This window comes from Bathycoccus prasinos (genome assembly GCF_002220235.1).
Source record: "Bathycoccus prasinos genomic : Chromosome_9".
Taxonomy (NCBI): domain Eukaryota; kingdom Viridiplantae; phylum Chlorophyta; class Mamiellophyceae; order Mamiellales; family Bathycoccaceae; genus Bathycoccus; species Bathycoccus prasinos.
In genome coordinates this window covers 398077-423003 of record NC_024000.1, presented here as the reverse complement: position 1 = coordinate 423003, position 24927 = coordinate 398077, and the positions used below count along the sequence as shown (strand labels likewise).

The 24927-nt window shown below is 47.6% G+C and overlaps 15 protein-coding genes across 15 annotated transcripts; 8 read left to right on the top strand and 7 right to left on the bottom strand.

Annotated features, from left to right (window-relative positions):
• Positions 1-54: 54 nt before the first annotated feature.
• Positions 55-582, top strand: Bathy09g02310 (predicted protein; the record flags this gene model as incomplete). The annotated part of the gene is made up of 1 exon (XM_007511107.1): positions 55-582. The coding sequence occupies one exon, from the start codon at positions 55-57 to the stop codon at positions 580-582; it is 528 nt and encodes a 175-aa protein (XP_007511169.1).
• Positions 583-1437: 855 nt separating this feature from the next.
• Positions 1438-3093, top strand: Bathy09g02300 (unknown protein; the record flags this gene model as incomplete). The annotated part of the gene is made up of 1 exon (XM_007510944.1): positions 1438-3093. One exon carries the CDS (start codon positions 1438-1440, stop codon positions 3091-3093), a length of 1656 nt encoding a protein of 551 aa, XP_007511006.1.
• A 125-nt stretch (positions 3094-3218) lies between these two features.
• On the bottom strand, positions 3219-4286 carry Bathy09g02290 (predicted protein; the record flags this gene model as incomplete). The annotated part of the gene is made up of 1 exon (XM_007510806.1): positions 3219-4286. One exon carries the CDS (start codon positions 4284-4286, stop codon positions 3219-3221), a length of 1068 nt encoding a protein of 355 aa, XP_007510868.1.
• A 268-nt stretch (positions 4287-4554) lies between these two features.
• Bathy09g02280 (predicted protein) lies at positions 4555-7929 on the top strand (the record flags this gene model as incomplete). Its single annotated transcript, XM_007511203.1, has 1 exon — positions 4555-7929. One exon carries the CDS (start codon positions 4555-4557, stop codon positions 7927-7929), a length of 3375 nt encoding a protein of 1124 aa, XP_007511265.1.
• A 298-nt stretch (positions 7930-8227) lies between these two features.
• Bathy09g02270 (predicted protein) lies at positions 8228-9760 on the top strand (the record flags this gene model as incomplete). Its single annotated transcript, XM_007511211.1, has 1 exon — positions 8228-9760. One exon carries the CDS (start codon positions 8228-8230, stop codon positions 9758-9760), a length of 1533 nt encoding a protein of 510 aa, XP_007511273.1.
• A 157-nt stretch (positions 9761-9917) lies between these two features.
• Bathy09g02260 (predicted protein) lies at positions 9918-11479 on the bottom strand (the record flags this gene model as incomplete). The annotated part of the gene is made up of 2 exons (XM_007510893.1): positions 9918-10606; positions 10663-11479. 2 exons carry the CDS (start codon positions 11477-11479, stop codon positions 9918-9920), a joined length of 1506 nt encoding a protein of 501 aa, XP_007510955.1.
• Positions 11480-11733: 254 nt separating this feature from the next.
• Bathy09g02250 (predicted protein) lies at positions 11734-13179 on the bottom strand (the record flags this gene model as incomplete). The annotated part of the gene is made up of 1 exon (XM_007511197.1): positions 11734-13179. One exon carries the CDS (start codon positions 13177-13179, stop codon positions 11734-11736), a length of 1446 nt encoding a protein of 481 aa, XP_007511259.1.
• A 129-nt stretch (positions 13180-13308) lies between these two features.
• Bathy09g02240 (unknown protein) lies at positions 13309-15156 on the bottom strand (the record flags this gene model as incomplete). The annotated part of the gene is made up of 1 exon (XM_007511167.1): positions 13309-15156. The coding sequence occupies one exon, from the start codon at positions 15154-15156 to the stop codon at positions 13309-13311; it is 1848 nt and encodes a 615-aa protein (XP_007511229.1).
• Positions 15157-15361: 205 nt separating this feature from the next.
• Positions 15362-16477, bottom strand: Bathy09g02230 (predicted protein; the record flags this gene model as incomplete). Its single annotated transcript, XM_007511163.1, has 1 exon — positions 15362-16477. One exon carries the CDS (start codon positions 16475-16477, stop codon positions 15362-15364), a length of 1116 nt encoding a protein of 371 aa, XP_007511225.1.
• A 203-nt stretch (positions 16478-16680) lies between these two features.
• Positions 16681-17448, top strand: Bathy09g02220 (hypothetical protein; the record flags this gene model as incomplete). The annotated part of the gene is made up of 1 exon (XM_007511038.1): positions 16681-17448. One exon carries the CDS (start codon positions 16681-16683, stop codon positions 17446-17448), a length of 768 nt encoding a protein of 255 aa, XP_007511100.1.
• A 315-nt stretch (positions 17449-17763) lies between these two features.
• Bathy09g02210 (predicted protein) lies at positions 17764-19374 on the top strand (the record flags this gene model as incomplete). Its single annotated transcript, XM_007511225.1, has 1 exon — positions 17764-19374. The coding sequence occupies one exon, from the start codon at positions 17764-17766 to the stop codon at positions 19372-19374; it is 1611 nt and encodes a 536-aa protein (XP_007511287.1).
• A 167-nt stretch (positions 19375-19541) lies between these two features.
• On the top strand, positions 19542-20531 carry Bathy09g02200 (predicted protein; the record flags this gene model as incomplete). The annotated part of the gene is made up of 1 exon (XM_007510958.1): positions 19542-20531. The coding sequence occupies one exon, from the start codon at positions 19542-19544 to the stop codon at positions 20529-20531; it is 990 nt and encodes a 329-aa protein (XP_007511020.1).
• Positions 20532-20609: 78 nt separating this feature from the next.
• Bathy09g02190 (predicted protein) lies at positions 20610-21901 on the bottom strand (the record flags this gene model as incomplete). Its single annotated transcript, XM_007510896.1, has 2 exons — positions 20610-20614; positions 20665-21901. The coding sequence occupies 2 exons, from the start codon at positions 21899-21901 to the stop codon at positions 20610-20612; spliced, it is 1242 nt and encodes a 413-aa protein (XP_007510958.1).
• A 636-nt stretch (positions 21902-22537) lies between these two features.
• Positions 22538-23230, top strand: Bathy09g02180 (unknown protein; the record flags this gene model as incomplete). The annotated part of the gene is made up of 1 exon (XM_007510825.1): positions 22538-23230. One exon carries the CDS (start codon positions 22538-22540, stop codon positions 23228-23230), a length of 693 nt encoding a protein of 230 aa, XP_007510887.1.
• A 63-nt stretch (positions 23231-23293) lies between these two features.
• On the bottom strand, positions 23294-24898 carry Bathy09g02170 (3-phosphoinositide-dependent protein kinase-1 (ISS); the record flags this gene model as incomplete). Its single annotated transcript, XM_007511245.1, has 1 exon — positions 23294-24898. The coding sequence occupies one exon, from the start codon at positions 24896-24898 to the stop codon at positions 23294-23296; it is 1605 nt and encodes a 534-aa protein (XP_007511307.1).
• Between the last annotated feature and the right edge of the window lie 29 nt (positions 24899-24927).

Below are 24927 nucleotides of genomic sequence, written 5' to 3'. Positions count from 1 at the left end.
TTCGAGGAAAACTTCCAAACAAAAATGCTGCGACGGAAACCTTTAAAGATGATGATGACGACGACGCGAAAAGCCCGCTGCTTTGCCACGTCGTCAATATCATCAGCATCTTCTCCTTCTCCACCACCTCCCTCGACGGTATCCACTCGCGACCCGTCTTCGTTCCATTTATTCGACGACGATTCAGACGACGCTGAAGTGGAAAAGAACTTCCGCATCGACGCGCACACCGACGAGTGGTTTGAAATCAACCGAGAGGAACTGCGATCGTCCATTTTCGTGCACAAAAACTTCCGCGCGCTGTGGAAACCTCTCAAAGTGGAAGATATTTCCATGGACTCGCTTATCTACGCGAAACTTTTAGAGGAAACGCCGGACGTGATTTTGTTCGGGACGGGGAAAACGCTGAAGCAAGTTCCCGAGGAAAGCTTGAAGTGGGCGAGGAAAATGGGCATGGCGGTGGAGGTCATGGACACCGCGAATTGCGTGGCGACGTTTAACGTGTTAGTAGAGGAAGGGAGGAACGTGGCGTGCGGGATATTATTGAGTGGTGGTACTCGCGAAGGAGGTGGAAACGAGTGATGAGTATGTCTCGCGCTCGCGTATGCGTACAAATCACATTACATAATAGAACGTAGAACGTAGTCCTTTTTGTAACAGTAGAGCATTTACAGCAGCAGCAGAGCAGTTTCGTTCGTGTACACCCGAGAGCGAGAACTCCCTCCCGGTGATAGATGCGTAGTTCTTCAGAGCGTCTTTTTTGCTCTCTCCTCTTTTCTCTCTGTTGAGCGAATGCGCAAAGTTGGTGATTTTCGAGTCAGTAGTGTAACGACAACAACAACAACAACGAATATAGTTGGAACAAACGAAACAATAATAAGAATGTCGCTCCGAGGCACAAACTAGAATCCGACGGTAATAATTCGAGATCAGTTAGTTTTGAAGGAGAAAGGCTCTCGAGTGTTTCCGAGAGGTGTCCTAAATATGTTATCCATCGTTCGTGTTGGCATCTTGGAAACCATCGCTTCCATTAAACGTTGGGAAGGTCCGGGGGTAGTCCGCCGAATGATGATGAGAAAAGAAAACAGAGAGAGAGGAAAGAAGGAAAGGACAAATAAAAGAAGGACAGATATAAAAGAAGAGAACTTTCACGCGGCAACGGCCGAGTCAAAGTCGCGCGCTCACCTTCGTCGTTTTCCTAGCGTGGCATCCTCCGCTCCGTTGTAGTACTAATGCGGCGCCCTCCTTTTCTGCGGAGGGGAAAAGGGCTCTCGGAGTAGGGTTTAGGGTTTAGAAATCGAACTCCAAACCCTAAATCAATATCGGAAGCCGCGGAACGACCGATGTTCGTATCTCTCCACAACTACACACGATATACGATCACATATCTTCAGAGAGAGAGAGTATATAAGAGAGAAAGAGAGAGCGTTGATCATCATGAATACTACCACGAGTAGAAGTACTAGTACTACCAGTTCGAGTATAAGCGGGGAAACGCAGACTCTGTTGGGTGATTCCTCATCATCTGATGAAGGAGGAGGACGCGTGAGTCCTGTTGTTAAGAAATCATCTTCCAACAAAATGAGAGCGTACGGAGGCGCCGTCGGTGCGGTGTGCGCGACTGCCATGGTCGCGTTGGCCGTCGCGAATGGTGGATCTGCTTCTTCTTTTACCGGTGGTGATGTTACGGCGGCTGGTCGTGGAGTTCTTCCAAGACGAATGGCAATGTTAGGGAAAGGAGGGTCTGCTGCTTCCTCCTCCCTCAAAGCTGAGGTTGACGCTTCCGTCGAGACGAAAACAAAGTCTTCCAGAAAGAAGTCTTCCTCATCAAAGTTGGCGAAATCAGAGAACGATGACAAGAAAAAAGACACATCCATTCTCGAATCCGCGAAATCTATGCTCTCGTCGTTCATGCACTCGCCGCCGGTGGAAGCGTTGGAGGAGAAGGGCGAAGAGTTGAAGGAGGAGGTGGAAGAGAAAGCGGCGGAGACTTTGACCTCGGATTTGGAGAGCAAGAAGCATCATCATCAGCACTCTTCGAAGAAGAAGGAAAAGAAGGAAGAGTTGGCGGCGGAAGAAGAGGCGAGCGAGGCGATGGAGAAGGAAGAGCCGCCTTTGGTGGTGTCGTCTTCTTCTGGAAAAAAGACGAGGCACAGCGGTAAGAAGCACGAGAAAAAGGAGGAAGAAGTGCCGGAAGAAACGAAAGAGGCGAACGAAACGGTCGCTTCCTCTTCTTCTTCTTCGAAACACCATCACCATCTTTCGGAAATGGCGACAGAATCTGCCGAGGAAGACGCCGAAGTGCCGCCAGAGGCGCCGGCGAAGAAACACTCCTCGTCCTCCTCCCAAAAACACCATAAAGAAGCTAAAGTAAAAGTAAAAGAAGCAAAAGAAGAAGCAAAAGAAGAAGCAAAAGAATCAGAAATGGTGGAAGACGAAACGAACGACGATGAAGAAGAAGAAGAAGAAGAAGTAACGAAAAAAGATGAAGAATCTGCGGCGGAGCCAGAGGCCACTTCATCGACGACGAGTACCAAAAAGTCTACGGTGACGGTCGATGAAGCCAGCGGCGTGACGACGGTTGAGGAAATCGAAGAAATCGACGATGATGACAGCAGCAGCGGTCGCTCGGTCGAGGACATCCAAGCTGAACTCGAGAAAGATGCGGAAGAAGAAGAAGTGAAGAAATACAAGCCAGACGAGGATCAAGTGGAGGAAATCAAAGCGGCCCGCGCCAAGGCGAAAAAATTTCTCTCGGAATCTGGCGAGTTCTTAACCTCCTTCGGCGTCGACGATGAGGACGACGACACGACGAGCGATAAAAAGGGTGACGCAGGTTTGGGCGAAAAAGAAGACGAAGAAGAATCGAAAGTTGATAAAATTAAAGACATGAACGCGTATTTGGACAATATTTTAAGCGACGATTACGATGGAGGAGGAAAAGCGACGACGGAACAGGACATGACGCCGGAGCAAGACAAGGCTGTCAAAGCTGAAATCGCGTACGCAATGGATGAATCGAAACCGGCCATGACGGATGCGCAAAAAGATTTGATGGCGAGCTACGAGTTGATGATGCACGTCGGCAACTAACGCGCGTCGGCAAACAACTAAATTCGAACTATATTTATTAAATGTGTTGTATATTATCACCCCACTACTATCTTTTTTATTACTTTATTCTACGCATTCTAAAAGCTTTACTATACTCTACTGCATCAATCGAACGCCGCGTCTTCTTTTGCTCTCTCCTCTTCCATCACCTTTTGTTTCTTTTTCTTCCTCGCCTCGTCGTCTTCTACCGGCTCCTCGCCGGCTAAATTTTCCTTGCTCGCTTGTTTCTTCAAAGCGGCGCCGAGCGTTTTCGCGTTCTTCTTCTGAAACGCCTTCATCGCCTGATCAGCCTTCTTGGCCTCCGCTTCTTCCGGCTCCTCGCCTTCTTCTATCGTCATTTTTTCAATCGCATCTAAATTCTTCAGCAAATCCGGTTCGTTTCGTAAACATTTCGTCACGATGTACTCCTCCAACTCTTTACATCCAACCTCCTTGGCCGCTTTCAAAAACGCCGACAACGCCAACTGTCCGGGAGGGAACAAAAACATCGCATCCGTCAACAATTGCTTCTTTAAATCCTCCTGCGATTTAGTATAACACTCTCTGATTTTTTCTACGACTACCACTTTATTATTATTACTGCTACTACCATCCTCACTCCCGTCGCTATTCACGGTATGAATCGCATCCGCGCGAAACCCGCGCAGCGGCCGAAACGCGCCGAACGAAATCAACTGAAAATCTACCCCTTGCAAAACCGCCAACTCCGCGTTTAACACCTTGTTATAATCGATATCTTTCACCACTTTACATAATTGCTCCGCGCTCACGTACGACTCTTCCACTTTACACGCCAAGTACACCGAAGCCACCATGACTATTTTCAAATTTGTCAACACGATTGGATTGCTTAAACAATATCTCTTGAACAACGTCGTCGCGCTGTGCGTCACTTTCACCGGTAAATTAAACGCCGAACATAAAGGGTCTATTTTCGCCTCCAATCGTTTCCGGTATATCTCTTCCTCTTTCGCGGTCGGGAAGGAGAATTCTTTTTCCATCATCATCTTTAGTTTTTCATCATTTTCTTCAACGCATTCTTTCTTCTTTAACGACGAGGACGACAGCAACACGTCCAACGCTTTTTTCCTCTGCGCGTGTCTCCGCTCGGCTAACTCGTTCGGAGACGTAAACGTCCACGACTTTTTCTGCGTGGACGTTTGGAAATTCATCGTTGTTGTTGTTATTATTATTATTATTATTAAACTGTTGTTGTTGATGAGTTGTTTAAGGAGTATTCGCAACAAAACAACAAGTGCTTTTTCTTTTGCGTTTTCTCGTGAAAAATTTTCTCTTTGTTGAAAAAGCAAAATGACCTCCTCTAATTAGGGTTTAAAGCCTTTAAAGGCAAGAGGCAGCAGACTTTTGCGTCGAAGTCTTCAGATTCAAACACAACTTTTTACTACGAATACTAGTAAAGAGAGAGAGAGAGAGAGAGAGATGAGGGAGACGACGGCGAGAAGAGCAGCGGGGCTTTTGTGGCGAACGACGACCACCGCCGCTTGGGGGAGCAAAGTGCGAGGAGGAACAGGAGGGACGAATAGGAGTAGTAGCAGCATCACGGCACCATCATCACCGTTGGGGACAACGAGTGCAAAGAATGGAATCATTTTTCATCGGCGCTTTTATTATAACTCTTTGAGAAGAACAACAACGATTGGTGGTAAAGGTGGTTTGACGACGACTTCGACGACGCGTTCGCGTCGTCATCGTTTTCTTCATCCGTCGTCTGAATCGTCTTTTTTGATGGTAAAGACGTTAACGTCGTCTCCTTCGAAACCAACGGAACAACAGAATAAACCGACACCGATGAGGGAGTTGAGAGACGAGTTTTTGAACGCGAATTCGGTGGCGTATTTAGAAGAGATGGAGAAACGATTTAAAGAGGAGGGGGGTGAAATAGGGATGGATAAATCGTGGTCGACTTTACTTAAGAGTTTAGATAAAGGGATGACCGGGAAAGAGTTGTCGTCGATGTGGGAAGACGCGAAGAACGGGAACGCGCCGTTGGCGAGAGAGAGGAGAGCTACGCCAAGCAGTTCGACGGCTCCGTCTGAAGTCACCTCAGATTTGATTCAAGAATCCATGCGCTTACTTTTATTGGTTCGCGCATACCAATCAGCTGGCCACGAGATGGCTACGCTCGATCCGTTAGGGATGGAGAAGAAGAGCGTAAACGTGTCGTTGGATCCTGAGTTGTACGGTTTCACGGAGAAAGATTTAGATCGCGAGTTTTTCCTAGGAACTTGGCGCATGAAAGGTTTCTTAGCTGAAGATCAACCGTATTGGACGTTGAGAGATATTTTGTCTCGATTAAGAGAGACGTATTGTGGGAACATAGGGTACGAATACATGCACATAATGGATCGCGAGAAGTGTAACTGGTTGCGAGAACAGATTGAGACGCCTACTCAAAAAGGATACAAACCAGAACGGAAGAAGATTCTGTTTGAGCGATTAGCGCGCGCGGAATTGTTCGAGACGTTTTTATCGAACAAGTACACCGCGGCGAAACGATTTGGATTGGAAGGGTGCGAAACATTGATTCCCGGGTTTGAAGAAGCCGTCGATCGAGCGGCGGATTTGGGAGTGAAGAACATCAACATTGGCATGCCGCACAGAGGACGTTTGAACGTCTTAGCGAACGTTATTCGTAAGCCGTTACAAACTATCTTCAACGAGTTTAAAGGTGGACCGAAACCAACTGGCGAGTTGGGCTTGAGCGGATCGCAATACACCGGTTCCGGGGACGTGAAATATCACTTGGGTACGTCCGTGGTCACCAGAAGAGGCGTGAACCAAGATAAGAAAGTCCAACTGTCGTTACTCGCGAACCCGTCGCACTTAGAAGCCGTAGATACAGTGGTCATCGGCAAATGCGCGGCGAGACAGTTTTATACAAAAGACTATGAGAAAGAAACGGTCATCCCGGTGCTTTTACACGGCGATGGCGCTTTTTCCGGTCAAGGTATCGTGTACGAGACGTTGGATATGTCGCAACTTCCGGAATACCACGTTGGAGGTACTTTGCACATTGTCGTGAACAATCAAGTCGCCTTTACGACCGATCCCAAACATTCGAGATCGTCTATGTATTGTACTGACGTCGCAAAGTGCATCGAAGCGCCGGTGTTCCACGTCAACGGGGACGATGTCGAAGCCGTCGCGTGGGTCATGCAACTCGCCTTGGAGTGGCGACAAAAGTTCAAAGCCGACGCGGTCGTCGATATCGTGTGCTACAGAAAGTTTGGTCACAATGAAATCGACGAACCGATGTTCACGCAGCCTTTGATGTATAAAGTGATCAAAAAACACGTCTCGGCGCATCAACAATACGCGGAAAAGTTGATTAAGGAAGGCGTTTTAACAGCGGATGAGGTGAAAGCAAAACACGCGGAAATCTTGAAAGAGTTAGATACGGAGTTTGAGATGTCGAAGAACTACGTCCCGAAGTTTCGCGATTGGGTTTCGTCGCACTGGCAAGGCTTTAAATCGCCCGATCAATTCGCGTCCATTCGCAACACTGGCGTCGACCCGCAAGTCTTGAGAGAAGTTGGCGCGAAAATTACCGAAATTCCAGAAACGTTTACGCCGCACAAAACCGTCAAGCGCGTGTACGATGCCAGAAGGAAAATGTTTGAAACCGGAGAGAATGTTGATTGGGCTACCGCGGAAATGCTTGCGTTTGGTACTCTGCTGAACGAAGGTAACCACGTGCGCTTATCCGGCCAAGACGTCGAAAGAGGTACGTTTTCTCACCGACACGCGGTTATCAAAGATCAAAGTACCGGTGAAAGGTTTGTACCGTTGCGTAACTTATACCGAGACAAAATGGCCGAAAAGGGCTTGAAGTATTTTACGGTGTGTAACTCATCCTTGTCGGAATTCGGCGTCCTCGGTTTTGAGCTCGGATATTCTTTGGACAATCCGAACTCGTTGGTCATTTGGGAAGCGCAGTTTGGCGATTTTGCCAACTCTGCGCAAGTTATTATCGATCAGTTCATCTCCTCTGGCGAAGCGAAGTGGTTGAGACAAACTGGTTTGACGTTGCTCCTCCCGCACGGCTACGACGGTCAAGGTCCAGAACACTCCTCTGCTCGATTGGAAAGGTTCTTACAAATGTCTGACGAAGATCCTCGCGTCGTTCCGGACATGTCCCAAACCAAGCGATTAGCCATTCAAGGCACAAATTGGCAAATCTGTAACGTCACCACCCCGGCCAATTACTTCCACCTCCTCCGACGCCAAATCCACCGCGATTACCGCAAGCCCTTGATTGTCATGTCGCCGAAGAACCTGTTGCGTCATCCCAAATGCCTCTCGCCTTTGAGTGAATTCGACGACGTCGATTCTCTCACCGACGCTCAAGGCACGCGATTTAAACGTTTAATCATGGACAAAACGGCTAAAGTGCGCGGTTTAACCAACATTCCAGTCGAAGACCACGTTCAGCGTCTCGTTTTCTGTTCGGGTAAAGTCTACTACGAGTTGGATGCCGAACGTGAAGCGTTGAAAGCGGAAGACACCATTAAAATTTGCCGCATCGAACAGTTAGCCCCGTTCCCGTGGGATTTAGTCGAGCGCGAATTAAAACGCTATCCAAACGCCGAAGTCGTCTGGTGTCAAGAAGAACCGTTAAACATGGGCGCGTACACCCACGTCGACCAACGCATACGCACGCTGTTCAAGCACCTCGGCAAAGAAGGCGAGTTGAAATACGCCGGTCGAAACCAAGCCGCCAGTCCGTCCACTGGCTACGGGTCCGTCCACGCGGAAGAGCAAATCAAACTCATCAAAGACGCGTTGGTTTTATAATAATAATAATACTAGAAGTAGTATGTAATATTAACCACACAGACATCCATTATTAATAAAACACGCTGTTGTTAATACGCGCGACCGCAAGAGAGAGACAAACTCCTCTCTCGCGTCTTCATTTTTCGAAAAAAACTTTCCTCTTCTGCTTCTGCTTCTGCCACAATGCCTCCTCCTTCTCCTTCTTTTTTTCCCTTTTGCCTCCTTACGTCAGCTTTTGTTTATTTTTATTTGGATAAATATTCTGTGTCGTCTCCTTATTCTTTCAACGCCCAAACACGACCTCTTCTTCAAAAGTATGAGCACTGTCTGCGCTGCTACGACTCAAATCGCCTCTCGAGCGATGAAGACGTCCTCTTCTTCTTCGGGGTGTTCTTCGTCTTCTTCGTCTTCTTTTTCTCCTTCTTTCTCTTCTCGGGGCGGTCGGAATTCTTTTTTGAAGACGGCGACGCAAAAATCGTCGTCGTCAGCGATTTTGCCGATGAGACGAAGGAAGAAGATTTCTGTGCGCACGAACGCGGTTTTATTTTTACCACCTATGCCCGGGGGTGCTGGTGCGGCGATGATTGGTGCGATAGACGCCGATCGAATCGCGGAAGTGTATGATTTTTCGTCCTCGACGAATCAGATAGAGGTGCAAAGAGTGTTTGAAGTCGCCGACGCCGCATCGGCGGAGATGACCTTGGAACAAGCGCCGGCGGTGGACGCGACGAACAAACCACCAGAGAAGGAGAAGAAATCGGCTTTACAAAAAGGCGGGTGGCTCGGACCAATCACGAACGCCTTAGAGTCGACTTTAGAAGGTATCGATGGCATTTTAGCACCCGTCGCGGGGACGAATTCGTACGGGTTCTCTATTCTCGCGTTAACTTTGTTGGTGAAGTTGGTCACGTTTCCGTTGACGAAGAAACAGATCGAAGGTTCGGTGAACATGCAAGCGCTGCAACCGAAAGTGAAAGAGTTACAAGCTATGTATGCGAACGACCCGGAGAGGTTACAGATGGAAACGGCGAGATTGTACAAGGAGGCGAACTTTAACCCGTTGGCGGGATGTTTGCCCACCTTCGCGACGTTGCCGGTGTTTATTGGTTTGTACCGAGCGTTGTCCAACGCCTCGGTGGAAGGTTTGCTGCAAGATGGCTTTTATTGGATTCCGAGTTTAGGTGGACCGGCAACGATTGAAATGCGAAACGACGGCGCTGGATTTTCGTGGTTGTTCCCGCTCGTGGACGGGGCGCCGCCCATTGGTTGGCACGACGCCTTGTCGTACTTGGTCTTGCCGGTTTTGTTGGTCATTTCGCAATCGGTGTCGCAAAAGATCATGCAACCGGAATCAGCAAAGTCAGCAGATCCAGCGCAACAACAATCGCAAGCGATTTTGAAGTTTTTGCCGCTGATGATTGGCTACTTTTCCTTGAACGTGCCGGCTGGATTGACTTTGTATTGGTTCTTTAACAACATCGTCACCACTGCGCAAACGGTGTATTTGCGAAAGACGACGAAACCGATCGTCAACGTTGGTGGTGCATCGGCGGCTGGTGATGGTGGTGGAGCGTCTTCGCAACCGGTGAGAGTGGATTACGTTCCGAAAAGAGAGAGAAGATCGGGCGCGACTATTCCAAAGGCGGCGGCTCCAAAAGTTGACGTCTCGAACGCCATTTCTGCGGAGTTTACCGATTTTGACGAAGGACCTGCGAAAGTGAAGAGCGCAGTAGAGAGCGAGTTTGGGGATTTTGAAGATGGACCGGCGAAAGTTCAGGAAGATGGTGAGGATAGTAGCCGTGGAAGTCGAAGAGGCAGCCGAAAGAAGAGACGCGGAGGGTCCCGATAATTCTTTTTTGTCGAATAGCCTTCATCTTTAAGAATGCAGTGCGTTCGTTCGGGTTAAGAACAAGAACGCGTTGCAGTATCACAGCGAGTCGCGTACAATTACCATACAAAAGTTTAATATCCTTGTAAAAACGAAAAATACAATACATAGAACATTTTCACGGCTCCAATTTCTCGTCTTTCTTCTTCTCCTTCTTCTTCTCTATCTTTTCATGTTTGTTTTTGGTAACATCATTATCATCGTCGTCGCTATCATCCGTCTCGTCGCGAGCATCGGCTCGGTGTGGGAACTTGAAAGTTTCTATTTCTGTCTCGGAATAGTTGCATTTATCAAAGTTTGTCACGGCCTTGTCGCCTCGATATTTCAAGCTCGCCAAGTCGTAGCCTCGCGCGGCTTCTATCTCAGTATCGAACGTTCCCAGATACACGTACTTGGATCCTTTCACGCGGCCCAGACGCGATTCCCACAACTGTTTTGTCGACGCCTTGCCTTGTTGGTTGGTTGTACTCTTAACATATTTTGTCACGCCGCGATATTTTGAAACGCCTCGAGTAAATCCGCTGGATTCTCGTCGCAACGCGGCAACGTACGCGGCAAAATCATAGGATTTCATCATCTGGATATCTTCCGCGTACGTTTCGTAATCAAAATTTAAATTAGCATCTCTCCCCCATAACTTAATCGCGGCTTTATCGTAGCTTTTCGCCGCCTCAAGCTCTGTTAAATACCCACCTAAATAAATCTGTCTTCCTCGCGTCCTGCCGCCAGGTTTAGGCGTCGCACGCGCCAAAGAAGAGTCCCATAAGTGCGCTTCGTATCTTCCTGTTAATCTGTGCTTTGTTACACCTGTTTGTTACACATGAGTTATCAAAAAATAGTTACAAATTATAAAAATGCTGTACCTCTCATCTGCGAGGTCCTAGACGGATTTTGAGGTTTCGCCCGCCGATTGGATTTCGGCACCGCGTGCAAAGAACGTTTTTTCTTAATGTCTTTCACGGCGACATCAGGCTCTTTCTTCGACGCATTCGCTCGCCACATCTCTTCGTTCAAGGGAAATCTTGTTTGATCCGGGATGGTTACAGATATCGTCATCGTGTCTTCGCTCGAGAAGAAATTATCGCTCGGAATCAACGCCTCGTCATCTTCGTCTTCGAAATTGAAATTGCTCTTACGTTTCGGATTGTTCGCGCGCGTCGCATCAGACATGCACACTCCCCACACGTCTATATCTTTATCTCTGTTCATGAACCGTAATATCCCTTCTTGCTTCTCGTCGTGCATCAACATGGTGTTGTTTCTTTGCGCCTCTTCCTCGGGGGGCGAAGAAGGCAGATAGTGCTCTTCCTCGTGGTTCATGATCAACTCGAGGCATGATTTCAGACGTTTCTTTTTCCGTTTTTCCGGCTGCTCCAAACACCCCGAAGATACGAGCAAAGGAGGCAAATGTCCTCCATCTCTCGTTTCGTAACACGACGCGCCGCCTTCCTCGTCCTCGTCGCTCGAGCTGTTTCTGAGCAACTGGTCCAAGTAATAATCCAGGCAAGGAGGCAATGAAAAAGTATCGCTCGCGGGAGCGTGAGCGTTTTTCTTCTTTTTTTCTTGATCCTTAAGAGTGAGCGTTTCAACGAAAGAACGGAGCGCCTCGTCGTCGTTGTCGTTATCGATCGCGAGAAGAGTGCTGGTCGTCGCGGCGGTGGTTTCATCTTCCGCGCTCATCTTTCTACATTCGTCGTTTACGTCGTCGTCGTCGTCGTCGTCGAGGGAATTTTTGGTGGTGGCGGCGGCAAGGAAGGAGGAGTTTCGAGCGCGTATTTTTTTGTGAAGGAAGCGTTTTGAAAAAACAAAAAAGAGAGAGAGAGAGGAGAGAGAAGAGGGTGGTGCGTGTGTGCGATTGTTCAACTTTTATGCAATTCGTAATAATCATCACCGATATGTATTCAAAAGTAGTCATCAAAAGGGACCATATTTACTCACGGGATGCTCTCTCCAATCTCTCCTCTCCCGTTCATATCCGCGGAAACGCGTTCGCTGGAAAAGATTGGGAGTCTGTTTTGCATGTGGACTCTATCGATGGCCCATAAGACGCTGTCGTCCAATCTAGGGACGCTCGCGTCGAAATATTTTACAGTTTCTTTTAATTGGTTCAAGGACGTGTGGCCTACGAGAGAGGTTGTGTTCGCGCGATTATCTTTGGCCCATCGTAAGCTCAACTCGGTGAGTGACATACCGGATTGTTTCGCGATTTCATTGTACATGTCGACGGCCCTTAAAGCTGGCGCGGATCTGTACCTGTATAAAGTCGAACCCCAGCTGTAATCGTCCATTCGACCGCGCGGATTTTTCAGTTGCGCGACCATGGCTTTCTCTGAATCTAAATCTGGCGCGGCTAACTTGTCCAAATACTTTCCGGTCAAAACACCTCCAGCCAGCACGTTATACGCCATCCACCCGACATTTTCGTGTACTGGCGAGCTTGCTTCCGAAACTCCATTTTCTAACATCCTTCTATTAATTAAGGAAAAATCTCCTTGCAAGCAGCACGGTTCCGGCGCGTTGACGCTTCTTGCGGCGTAGCACATCGCTGTTAAACCGTAAGCGTTGTCGTTACAAGATCCCCATCCTCTCAGTTTTCCTTCTCTGATCAAATCTCCCATGGCCTCTGCAATTTCTTCAAACGACGCCGCGTTTCGGTAATACGGCGCCGCTTCGTTTTCTAAGTTGTACTGCAAAGACTGCCCCCAATTACTCTGAGGGGTATACCGCGCCGGCCAGTGCATTGTGTAGACGTCTACATAATCCGTGTTCAATCTTCGCAAACTACCTTCTAAATCTTTCTTAATGTTCTTCTTCGTGACATTCGCTCCACCTGTAATTTTAGTCGCGATGACCACCTTCTCTCTCCTCGATTTATCCTTCTTCATCCAGTTCCCGATGATTTCTTCTGAATATCCTTCTGGATGCGCTCGATCAGACGGTATCGGATATTGTTCTGCGGTGTCTATGAGACTCACGCCCGATTCCAAGATTCCAAAATCCAAAAAATCGTGGCAAACCTTTTCATCCGGAGCGTTAAAATCCGCGCTACCCCATCGCTGCGTCCCTAACGCAATCTCTGAAACGAAAATGTCCGTATTTCCTAACCGTTTTTGCCGTATTCCGTTGATAATTTTGACGGTTTCGTTCGTGGTGCCGACTTTTGCAGACGATGAACTCGTCGACGCGTTCGCCGTTCGTTCGTTATTAAAATCGAATGGATTCTTAAACGAAGGGAAGGACCCCAGGGCGACAAACCCTTGCATCACTCGTCGTCGTCGAGACGAAGAGGAAGAAGAAGAAGAAGAAGAAGAAGAAGAAGAAGAAGAAGAAGAGGTTTGGTGCTCGGCGGAGAAGAGCAGGGAAGCGGATAAACTAAACATATTTTTCTTCCTTTGCTGTGACGATTTTGCTCGTGCGAGAAAAAATTGAAGAATCTTTCTCTCTCCTCTTTTTGCACAATTGCGGTATTGCGCTGCTGCGTTTAACATGCTCTTTCTATTACACTATTATTATTTGCCTCTCTTATTATTATTATTATTGCTATTGTTATTAGTTTTTTTCGAGGTTTTCGCGATGGCGCCAACCTTTGCGGACGAAGCTCTCTTCCTCGCGGCGACGATGGTTTTACTCTCTCGCTCGCCGGCTTTCTTGGAATTTTTGGACGCAGAGGTGGTGCTCACTTTGACGACGGCTTTTTTCTTTGACGTCGTGCTTTTCGCGGGAGAAGCGTCGTGAGATTGCATCCAGGTCGCCACCGGACATGGATTCTTCTTGCTATTCTTCTCCCGACACTTGGACTGACCGTAATACCAGCCTTTACCGTCGATGGAGGCAAACGGCGGGACTTTTCGTAATCGCGCGCTCATGACTTCAAACGCGAGTCGTCCTAGGTTGGAAGTAAACGTGCCGATAAAAGCATCGCCGCTGGCAAGGAGCTCTACGTCGGCAGCGGTTTCCGCACCCACTCTGTCTGGATCGCCATCTCCCGCCTTCAACCTTCTTTCGATGAATCCAACTTTAAAATGATCCGATTCACGGCGCCTTTTGGCCATGCCTTTGGAATATTTGTCTCTATTTTTCTCCCAAGTTTTCGGAGAGTACCAAGTACGGTCGACTGGGGCAACTAACAGTCGATATCCGTTTCTTTTGGCATCTTTGCGTGCTTCCTTCACCGTACCGTCGTCGTCGGTAGCCAAGAAGACGAAATTGAAAATGTCTTTACCGTAGGCGTTTCGTATGCGTTGAATCTCTTTCGCGTATCGTCCGAAATTCACGCATCCGCCGTATTTCTGTGTGCGCCCTACTGCCACGCAACTATCTCCTTTACGAACATGCACAGATATAACTTTATTGCTATTATCTTTCTCGCCACCCAAGTTTGTCGGCTTGGGCCAACCCATCTTAATTTTTAAATCCGCTACTTTTTTGGCAAAATTGGCATTGGGCCTCCAAATTCTGGCAGCCACTGCCGCGTGGTAATGAAAGAACGACAAAGATTCTCGAATTGGCAACAAAACCGCCCGTTCTTCCGCTTTCTGAAAGTTATCCTGATTCGCATCAATCGATGCTCTTTCGCATTTTGAGAGCGGCTTTACATAACACGCCAAACTCTGATCGCCGCACGTCTTACCGCTGAATCCAGGCAAGGAATGCGACGCAAAATCAAACTGTTTATTCCCACTCTTCGCGGCTTGCGCGTACTCGTAAATTGCATAATTAACAATCGCACCAAATCCAGTCTCTGGCATGTGGTGCGCCGAAACTTTCCCGCACCCTTTCGCCTGGTGCGCGTCAAAGAAATCCGTCAAATCTGGAAAGATTTTCAAATTCAAGCGCTCGACTGGTGGCGTATATACCGGGACGCCGCTCATAGAAACGCATTTCATCGATGGAGACATTAATTTCCCAGGTGGACACAAGAATTCACCTAAAGTTTCAGTATTGGTGCCACTATTACTACTACTACTACTACTACTATAATTCTCTTCATCTGATTGACCATTCGCGCCAAAGTCGTCTCCCTGGGAAACACCCATCGAGGAAGACGCTCTGAATTCAAATAGTCCTTCCGAATTCATATTACTATTATTACCACTCTCTCCGTCCGCATCATCATCCGCATCCGTTTGATCGCCAGTAAACGTATTCCCATCGTCTTCAATCAATTCTAACTCTTCTTTATTCCTCGTCAGCATCGATGATGCTCCAACAGTATCGTCTTCATCAAAATACAATCCCGCACTTTTGGAACTTTGGATATGGGCGAGATAGAGAATAAACACCGAGAGACAGACAAATAGGAACGGGTAAAGTTGGATGCGAAGAGATGACGACGAGAGTGATGCGACGAAGTTCATTACGCGTCCGGTTTTTGTGTCACAAGCTCTGCGACAGCGCGCGAACGCGGTGCTCGAGCACCAATAGTATCGGACAAAGAAAGCTTTCGGAAATGTGTCGAAGAATTCGTATTTTGGTTATTTTTGAAAGAATATCAAACAACCGCTAAAACCTGCTACAAAACCGCTAAGATGAGCCGACTGCTGTCTTCCTCGACGACCTCTCTCACAACCCGTCGAAGAATTTAGCGGCTTTTTTTTTCGCCGCGTTGGTGTGCAAGTCGCCGCGTCCGGGTAACCGCCGGTTCTTGCCTTTGCCCTTTTTCTTCTTTTGTTTCTGCTTTTTTCTCTCGTCTTCACTATCGCTTTCGTCCATATCACTATCTTCTCGGTTGTTATCCGCGTCCATGGCGTCTTCTCCCCCGTCTCCTTTCGCATCTTCTTCGTGTAAGAAGGACACGTCCCAAATTTTCACCGTGTGGTCGTGACTGGCACTCGCCAAGGTATTCAAATCCGCGGTCAATCGCATGCGTTCGATTGGATACTCTCCGTGTTCACCAACTAAGCCTAACATTTTGTTTGGAAACACCGTTATGACGCGAATGAGCCCGTCTGAACTCCCAGTTAAAACGATGTCTTCGCTCACTTTCACCATCGCGTCTACGCTCGACGGGTGACCGGGAAACCTATCGTTCGAGTCGATCCAATCCCCGTAATTCCAAATGTTCAAGTTCCCGCCTTGCGACCCGGCGACAACTTTCGTCCCATTCTTCACCACACAACACGACAATAACTCGTCCTCCATGTTATCGCTCTGTCCGAGCACTTTCATCGCATTCAAATCGAGACACGCCAACGTCCCGTCTCCGGAGGTTGCGACCAACGCGTTTCGTTCGCTCGTCGTCTCGTGGTACATTTCCGAAACGAAATCTACAAATATCTCGTCCTTCTTAAACGAATGCGCGCACCGTTCCTCTCTGACGTCCCAAATTTTTATCACGCCTTCATCGCACCCGGTTGCGATGATATTCGCGTCGTCTAAAACCGTCAGTCTCGTTATCGCTTCCTCGTGCGCTTCCGCGAATCTCCCAATCGCTTGCTCCGTGGTCGAATCAATCAGCATCACCGAACAATCACCCGACCCGGTGGCTAACACGTCTCCGTTTCTCATGTGCGAGAGCGCTCGAACCGATTCCGAGTGCGCTTGAATCGTGCTCTGTTTCTTTACTCTCTTTTTTCCACCTGTTGTTGTTGTTGTCGTTCGCCGCCACATCTCGACGCCGCCGGTTATTAGACCAACCGCGAATGCGGTGCCGGAAGAATCTCGGAAAGACACGTCCATCGGGTTTTCTTCCGTCGTTATCGTTATCGATTCTTCATCATCGTCTAAATCGTCGTCGTCTTCACCGGCTTTATTACTCCTCATTCTTATTAGTATCACTGTTTAAAGTAAGGACAGGAGTGTAAATTAATGAAGAAGAATTGGAAAATTCAGCTGTCAAAAACGACGGCAAAAAAAAAAAGGATTTGATTTCTATTTATACCATGGGCACAGTGGCCGAGCTCGATCTCTCCCGATCATCTCGAGAAGAAGGAGGAGAAGACGACGACGACGATTTGAAACTGCTCTCAACCAGCGCGAGCGAACAAGAACAAAAATATCCTCTCTCCATCGTCTGGTGTGCGATTCCAATCCTCTCGGACATTTTCCCATTCGTCGGTCACGTCGGCATCACCAATTCGAGCGGATGGATATACGATTTCATCGGCGATGGAACCATACACCAATCCGCGAGCAATAATTTATCGTTCAATCGAGTGATGCGAGTGATTCCGTTGAATATTATAAATTGCAAGCATCCGATTGATGAGAGTTTAAGGAGGGTGATGATGCATTACACGAGAACGAACGAACGGTATAACTTGTTCGGGCAGAACTGCCACGACTTTGTCGGCATCGTTTTGAACCTCTCGGAATACGAGGGGAAAGATGATTGGAATTTAGTAGACGTGGCTTTGTTAGTGTGGGGGGTGAGAGGGAACGGAGGGAGTTTTGTAGATCCGAACGCGGCGTATCGAACGTTTGGGCCGGCGTTCCTGGCGTTCCTGGCATCGGTTGCGTTTGGTTTCGCGAGAGCTTTCGGGCGCGCGGTGTTAGGTTTGTACGCAGCGGTAGTTGGATGGTTCGTGTTGTACGTGTTTGTGTTGAACAGAAGAAGGAGTTGTTCGATACGAGCCGGGTCAATTCCGTTCATTAGGAATAGTAACAACAACGACAACGACAACGCGAGCAGTCAAGGAGGAGACGTTTAAACGATACAGTTTTTAGAAGGTACGTCGCGTCGTTAAAAGAGTCCGTGAAGATTCCAATCACCAGCTACTAGAACCGATCGATATCATTTCTTTGATGATATTTTGAGGATGACTGTGTTCATTTCTGAGACTCTCTCGTTCTTTATTGTTCTTTTAACATCGGGAGTTTCGCGTTGTGCTAGGTATGGTGGTATTGGTGAAATATCTCCAATTCCTCCCAGTTTCAGTGTATCTTTTTTCACTAATTAATTATCAGTGGTCTCCATTTATTATCTCTCTTTTGCAGAAGAAGAAGGAAAGAAAACAGAACAGAAAATGGCGGCGAAATCGAACGACCCGTGTCAAATATGCGATCGATTCTTCACGTTTCTGTTTACATCCTTGATTGGGTTTTTTACGTGGTTCTTTAAAGGGACTTTGGATGGAAATAGTCCATTTTCTTTAATTGCTTTTCCAATCGTGTTGTTATGGCATTCGATTTTTATTTACGCGATACCGACTGTCGTCATATACGTAAAACGAGCCTACAGAGTGTTTTTAAGTTTCCTGTGTAAACCGTTCGGTGGGTACGTTCTGGATGACTCGCCTCATTTCCACACGACCGCGCTTGTTTTAGGAAAATACAAAGAAAAAGACGGCGAGGAGAGTTTGAAAGAGCTGTTGGAGGAACAAGGCTGTAAGACGTACGAGGAGTGGCACAAGACGATTGAACTCGTACGATTTAAAGATTTAGGGCCAATTGGGAGTAAGAAAGTGAGCGAAGAGAACAACAACACGTTTTTGTTCAAGAACGGCATCGACCCATCAGACATCGGCCAAGGCTCGCTCGGAGACTGTTGGTTACTCGCAGCGATAGCATGCCTCGCCGAACATCCAGAGGCCTTGAGAAAACTGTTTATTGATAGAGAAATTAACCCCAGAGGGTATTATAAACTCCGTTTATTTCACGCGGCGAGAGAAAAATGGGTCACAGTTGGCGTTGATGACCGATTCCCAGTTAAAGTTGCAACCACGAAGCTCTTAAAGAAGAAGAAATTGTTGTTTTTAAGAGAAACCGACAACGAGTTGTGGGTTTGTTTACTGCAGAAGGCGTTTGCAAAGATTTTTGGAGGGTATGCGCAACTCGATGGAGGACATTCTGTCGTCGCATGGAATTTCCTAACCGGGGGTAATTGTATGATCCTCAAACGCGAAGCAAACGAGACGGTTTGGGATAAGACTGAGTTTACGTTTGGTTCCGAGAAATCGTTCAAGGATTCGTATTGTATTCGTGTGGGTCGCTCCTCGGTATTTTATCGTCCTACCTCAGATCCAGAGTTTAAGAAAAAAACAGAGGACCAAGTTTTCGACATCTTGAGAGCGTATGCGAAAGCGAGATGTTTGTTAGGCGCGAGTGTCAATAAACGCGACGACGAAGAGGTGGAAGCGAAAAGAGAGACTGGATTAATCGCGCAACACGCGTATTCTATTCTCGAATGTCGTCGACCGGGGATGAAGAGCATGGACAAGGTATACGACAAAGGCAAAACGGGAGTCAAACTCGTCAAATTACGAAACCCGTGGGGCGACGAGCACGAATGGAAAGGCGCCTGGTCCGACGGTTCCAAAGAATGGACAGAAAATCCAACCTTTGCGGAGGAATTAAACTACGTCTCTAAAGCCAACGACGGCGTCTTTTGGATGGAATGGTCTGACTTCAACGAAAATTTTACAAAGATTCAAATATGTGACCGAGACGCGAACAAAGATCTCTCCTTGGAAATTTTCGAAAACCACCCAAAATGTGGTCCTTGTTTAGGTTGCGCTTTTGGGTGCGCTTCGTTTTGGTGCAAGTGCAACGGTTGTCGAGTTATTTATTTTGGAAACGAGAAAGGGGATGCCATGAAGTCTGGCGCTGGATGCACGAAAATTTGTACCGCCGTGTGATGACGAGAGAGAGAGAGTAACGCGCGCATGAAATTTGTATGTAATAATAGCAGGTACTAGTAGTAACATCATCTAAACATCTCGCGTTTGAGTGCGCGTTTCTCACGTTTCTGCATGTGGCAAGAAAAACTTTATAAAAACACACGCGAACTTATTACATTAAAATCATGGGCACAAACGCTTTAGCGGCATCCTCGCATCTCTCGAGCACGAGTACACGGCAGCATCCTCGTTTTCATCTTCGTCGCGCTGCGAAAACGCATTCGTCCTCCTCTCTGTACCGTCCGTGTCGTGGCACTTTTCATCGGGGGCGTATCTTTTGCGCTTCCGATGATGATGAAAACAACAACAACAACAAAAACGTGCTCTCCTTCCTGTGTCCGTTGCTAAAACTCATCGGCGGTGGCGATGCCGCTAAACCGAGAAACAGAACGTTAGAAGTTGCCACTTCTGGGTTCGCCTCTATCGCGCGAATTCAATACGGGAAGACTGTTTTAGAAGAATGCATTCAGAGGAGGAAACAACAACCGAAGTTAATTTTATACGAATTTGAGGCGTGCCCGTTTTGCCGTCGCGTGAGAGAAACACTCTCGATGTTAGATTTAGATTGCGAGATACGACCGTGTCCGAAAGACGGTCGATTTAGAAAAGAAGTATTAGAGAGAGGCGGGAAAGAAACATTCCCGTATTTCGTGGACGAAACATCCGGAAAGGAGATGTACGAGAGCGCTGATATTGTAAACTATTTATACGAGAAGTACGGTAACGGAGCGCGAGTGCCGGAGAATTATTTCACAAGCACGCTCATCACGGGATGGATGCCGACACTTTTTCGTGCCGGTAGAGGAATGACGAAATACGAGCCGAGAAAGGAAGGCTTCGTGAAGCCGCAGTCCGGAAACATCGAGCTGTTTAATTACGAGAACAATCAGTTCGCGCGATTGTGCCGAGAGGCGTTGTGTGAGTTAGAATTACCGTATACGTTGCGCAATGTGGGCGCTGGGTCGCCAAAAAGAGAAACGTTGACCGAAGCTGGTGGGAAATCTGTCCCATTTCTTATCGACGGAGATGTGAAGATTGGCGAGAGCGATGAGATTGTCGCGTATTTGTTTGAAAAGTACGGTGGCGGATACGTCCCAGAAAAACAAGGAGCGTAATATACTTATTCTCCTTTTCCACTACCGGTACTGCTAATATCTACTTTATCTAGTTTCTTTTGTAATGCCGCAGCAACTTTAGCCTTCCATTCCGCGCTTTCGTAATATCCGTCGTCATCTGCTTCTGCTTCACCTTCACCTTCTTCTTCTTCTTCTTCCTCCTCCTCTTCCTTCGCTAACGCTACAAACTCCGGCGCATCTGCTTTCCAAAGTGCTTCGCCATCTGGTAACCCTCTAAACAAAACGCACTCGTTCAACAATCTCTCGCACGTCGGGCGTTCGTTCCAATCATACGTGATGCACTGTCTACAAAAATCCTCGAGTTTTATATCGAACCTTGTTCTATTTCCTTCTCCTCCGGCGTCGTCCACGTCGTCGACAATCTCGTACGTCAAAACCTCCGGTTCTTTCTCAATCGCCTGCATGGTCAAATACTCCGTCTCCCTGCGAAACGGATTCTTTCCACTAACTAACTTATACGCGGTCAAACCTAACGACCACACGTCGCACGCGTACGTCGCTTTCGCTTTCGCCTGTAAAATCTCTGGTGCGCAATATTCCGCCGATCCCACAAACGAGTACCCTCTCTCCTTCTTTTTCACCATCTTCTCTTCAATCTCTCCCGTTTCTTCATTCATAACTCTTCTCTTGATAAACTCTTCCTTATATTCCACGTTCAAATCTAAACACGAGCCGAAATCGCACAATTTCACGTGTCCATCCGACCCTAATATTATATTTTCCGGTTTCACGTCTCGATGCGCCACGCGCAAAGTTTCGTGGCAATACCGCAACGCCTCCGTCACTTCCTTAATGTAAAACGTCACCTGTTCTACACTCAACCGTCCAATGCCAAAATTTTGCGTTCGTTTCATCAGCATCGCTAAATCGCCTTCCGGTGAACACTCCATGGCTAAATATAACGAATAATAATCGTGAAACGTAAAATAGAGTTTACACACTCCCGGAAACTCCGCTCTGTTCATCACGTCTCTCTCTTTCGTCACGCACGCCATCTTCTCCTCTTTCGCGATGAACTTTTTATCCATAACTTTCAAAGCGATCGGTCGTTTCAGAAATTCCTCTTTTATCTTCGTTCTCTTGTTCTCGTTCAAGCGAATCGTATCAAACTTCACCATTCGAACTTCGCTGAAACTCCCATCCCCTAAGTGTCTCACGGTGACAAAATCGGAGACCGAAAATGCCAGTTGGAGTTGTTCTTTCACAGCAGGTAAAGGTGGAGTGTATTTTATATACTTTCCATCGATTGGTTTCACAGTAGTAGCAGTATCATTATTCCTCCTCCTCCTCGCATCATCATCACCGCCGTCCGAAGAGGACAACAAAGCGGGTTCTTCTTCGTTCGTCATTATTTAGTATTTGATTTTTTCTTGCGTCTCTTCGTTGTTTCCTCAATTTTGCCTCAAAACGAAAAGTCAAACCACCCGGAAAAACTTGAACATTAGAAGGAGCAATAGCAGAGAAAACACACATAAAAAATGACGACGACGACGGAAACAACAACGTTTAATAAAAGGACGTACTCGAGTTCCGCGGTTCGAATAGGGAACTGGCGAGAAGACGAGGCTTTAGAATTGGTACGTTTAAAAGACGATGGTTTGTTCTTGTTTGTTTGTTTCGTATACTCGTGTAGGGGAATTTTGAAAATTTTCTCTCTCTCCCTGACGCTCTCTTATAAACAACAACACTCCGGAGACGTAAGCGTTCACGACTCACTATCTTCTTCTCATTAACATGAACGATGATACACACAGGCGAAACTCGAGGCGTACAAAGAGGCGAAAAAAAATGGCACTCGACACGTGGACGTGTTGCTCGAGAGAAGAGAACGGTGTTTGCGAGAACTTTTGCTCTTCAACAAAAATTCTTCCTCTTCTTCTTTTGATACAACGACGACGAGAAAGGATGATGACGAGGAAAAGAAGAGAGTTGAATTCGGGTCGATGATTCAACTAGCCAACGGGGCTTCGAATTATGAGGATGTGATGGAGTTATATCCAGCCGATTGCGATTTTGCGAAGAAGAAGACAGGATTGGAGAAGGTGGAACACGAGTGCACGGTGGCGCCGTCGCGGGATGCAGAGGCGATGCCGAACGCGATGAATACGTTTTTCGTGAGAAAAGGGAGACCACCAAGGAACGACGTCAGTGGTAGAAGTTGTAGAAGTTGTGACGAAACGTTTGTGAGATTTGGGGACCGGATCATTTTGAGCGCGAATCCGATGCTCTTCGATAAAGAAGAAGAGGAAACGCCGGCGCGTTATTCGATTAAAGATTTAGTCTGTTCGACGGTTTCAAAGGAGTTCAACGAGTATCTCTACGGAGGTCGAAAGAATGCAACGAGAAAAACGTTCACCGTTTTTCGCGAATCAAATTTAGCGAGAGAGAATGAGTTCGAAATCGTTTCGTGGCAAAGCGTTGGCAACAACAACAATACGAGCAGCGCTTCTTCCACGATAGGAGGAGAAGACGCGCATCCACCGGTGAATACCAACGATGTCTTTATGCTCAAGCATTGTGGTCGTGGCGGCTATTTGCGGTGTCGCGATCACGAAAACTGGTCGACGCCGGATTTTGGGGTCGTAAAACCAGTCGTCAGCGATGAAAACGACGCGTTGTTGAGTAAGCGACGCTTTGACGCTTCGTATTTGTGGAGATTCCGAGCGATTTTTTCATAAATGCATATAGGAGTAGAATTATTATCTATATAAATATTTGCGCGCTTTAGTATAGAATTGCGTTTACATTATGCTACAACAAGAGGGATTACGGTCAGCGTCCCGAGCGGCTTTCGCTGCGGCGATGGACCGCGTTCGACCGGTGAAATAATCGTCTCGCATGGGTAAAGACGTTCGCTCGCCGTCCTCGCTCACAAACATCATATCGCCCGTCTGTCTGTCGTATAGACAATAGGTTTCTAAGGTATCCGTATCGCTCCATGTTATTGATTTCTTCATCGTCACTTCTCCTTTCTTCACGGAAATATCCCGATCCTTTCGAGAGCTTGGAAAATTCTTCAAGACGCCAAAGGATGGTACTCGTAGCATCTCTCGTTTTGCCGCCAAGACGGAACCGTGTCGTTCTACTTTATATTCTTCAATGCTTAATTCATACGTCTCTTCAGCTAGCGCGCCCGTTTCTGCGCTTTGCTGGTCTTTGCTATCTTCGCTGTTGTTCTTATTATTTTTACCACCTCCTTTCTTTCCTCTTTGCATGAGCTTATCCTGCGCATCTTTCTGCATTTTTAAAGCGCTCTTCAGCAAAACTTTCTCGGCGAGTTCAATCGTATCCGAGGAGGATAAATTTGAATGCACCGATCCGTCCTCAAAGTCATCCATCTCACCAACAACGCCATCAGAACCCAATTCAAAAGTCGACATATCTTTTGTTTGCTGCTCCCGTAACACTTTCAACTCAGTCGCTAACAATCGAGTAAACTCTTTCGTTTTCACTTGCCCGTTGCCGCTGGTATCGGCTTGCGCCATCATGGCGACGATGTCCGCCTCAGAACTCTTAACGCCCAACCGTTTCATCACCGTCTTCACGCTATCTACGGTGACGTATCCGGTATCCATCTCGTCCAAAATATGTGTCGCGTGTAAAACAGCGTGTTGATCAAAGTGTGCAAAGACCGTCATCGCTTGCGCCACGTTCGCGTGCGCGTTGTGCAACACTTTCGAGAGCGTCCCGACAGACACGTCTGCGTTTTCTTGCCTCGCTTTATCGAGCAAAGCTTCAATAGCCATCGTATCCACACCAACCGACCGTAACCTTCCCACGTTGAACCTCACCTCTCTCTCCGTGATTCTCCCGTCCGCGTTTTCGTCCCAAAACGCCACGTTCAGCAACACCGCGAATTCCGACAACGAGCACGTCTCTTCCGCCCGGTCGTCCACGCTCGACTCGTCGTCCGACGGCACGCGGTAACTAAAATTCGCCACCGAATCGTGTCTTTGCAGCGTCGATTTCATTTGCGGTTGCGCACTCGTCGGTGAGTCTGCGAACAACGACGACGCCACCGCCGACGAAGTTGTTCGTAACCGCAAGGGCGACGTCGCGTTTTCCGGTGGCGTTTCCACTAAAGGCCTCTCGATTTTTGGCGAATCTTCATCCGTCTTCTCTCCGTCGTCGTCGTCGTCGTTACCATCGTCTTTGTTTTCTTCTCTTGCTTCTTCTCCTTCGTCGTCGTCTTCGTCTTCCGGCTCTTCTTTCCTCGACCCTTTCTTCTTCTTCTTTTTCTTCGTTCGAGCGACGAGATACCCGCCGGCGATTTCCCCGTTTTCATTCTCCTCGTCCGAATCCGGAAAGTAGTTCATCTGGGTGAGCAAGTGCATCGCTCGCGCCATGATACGATGATGCTCTGTGTGTGTGTGTG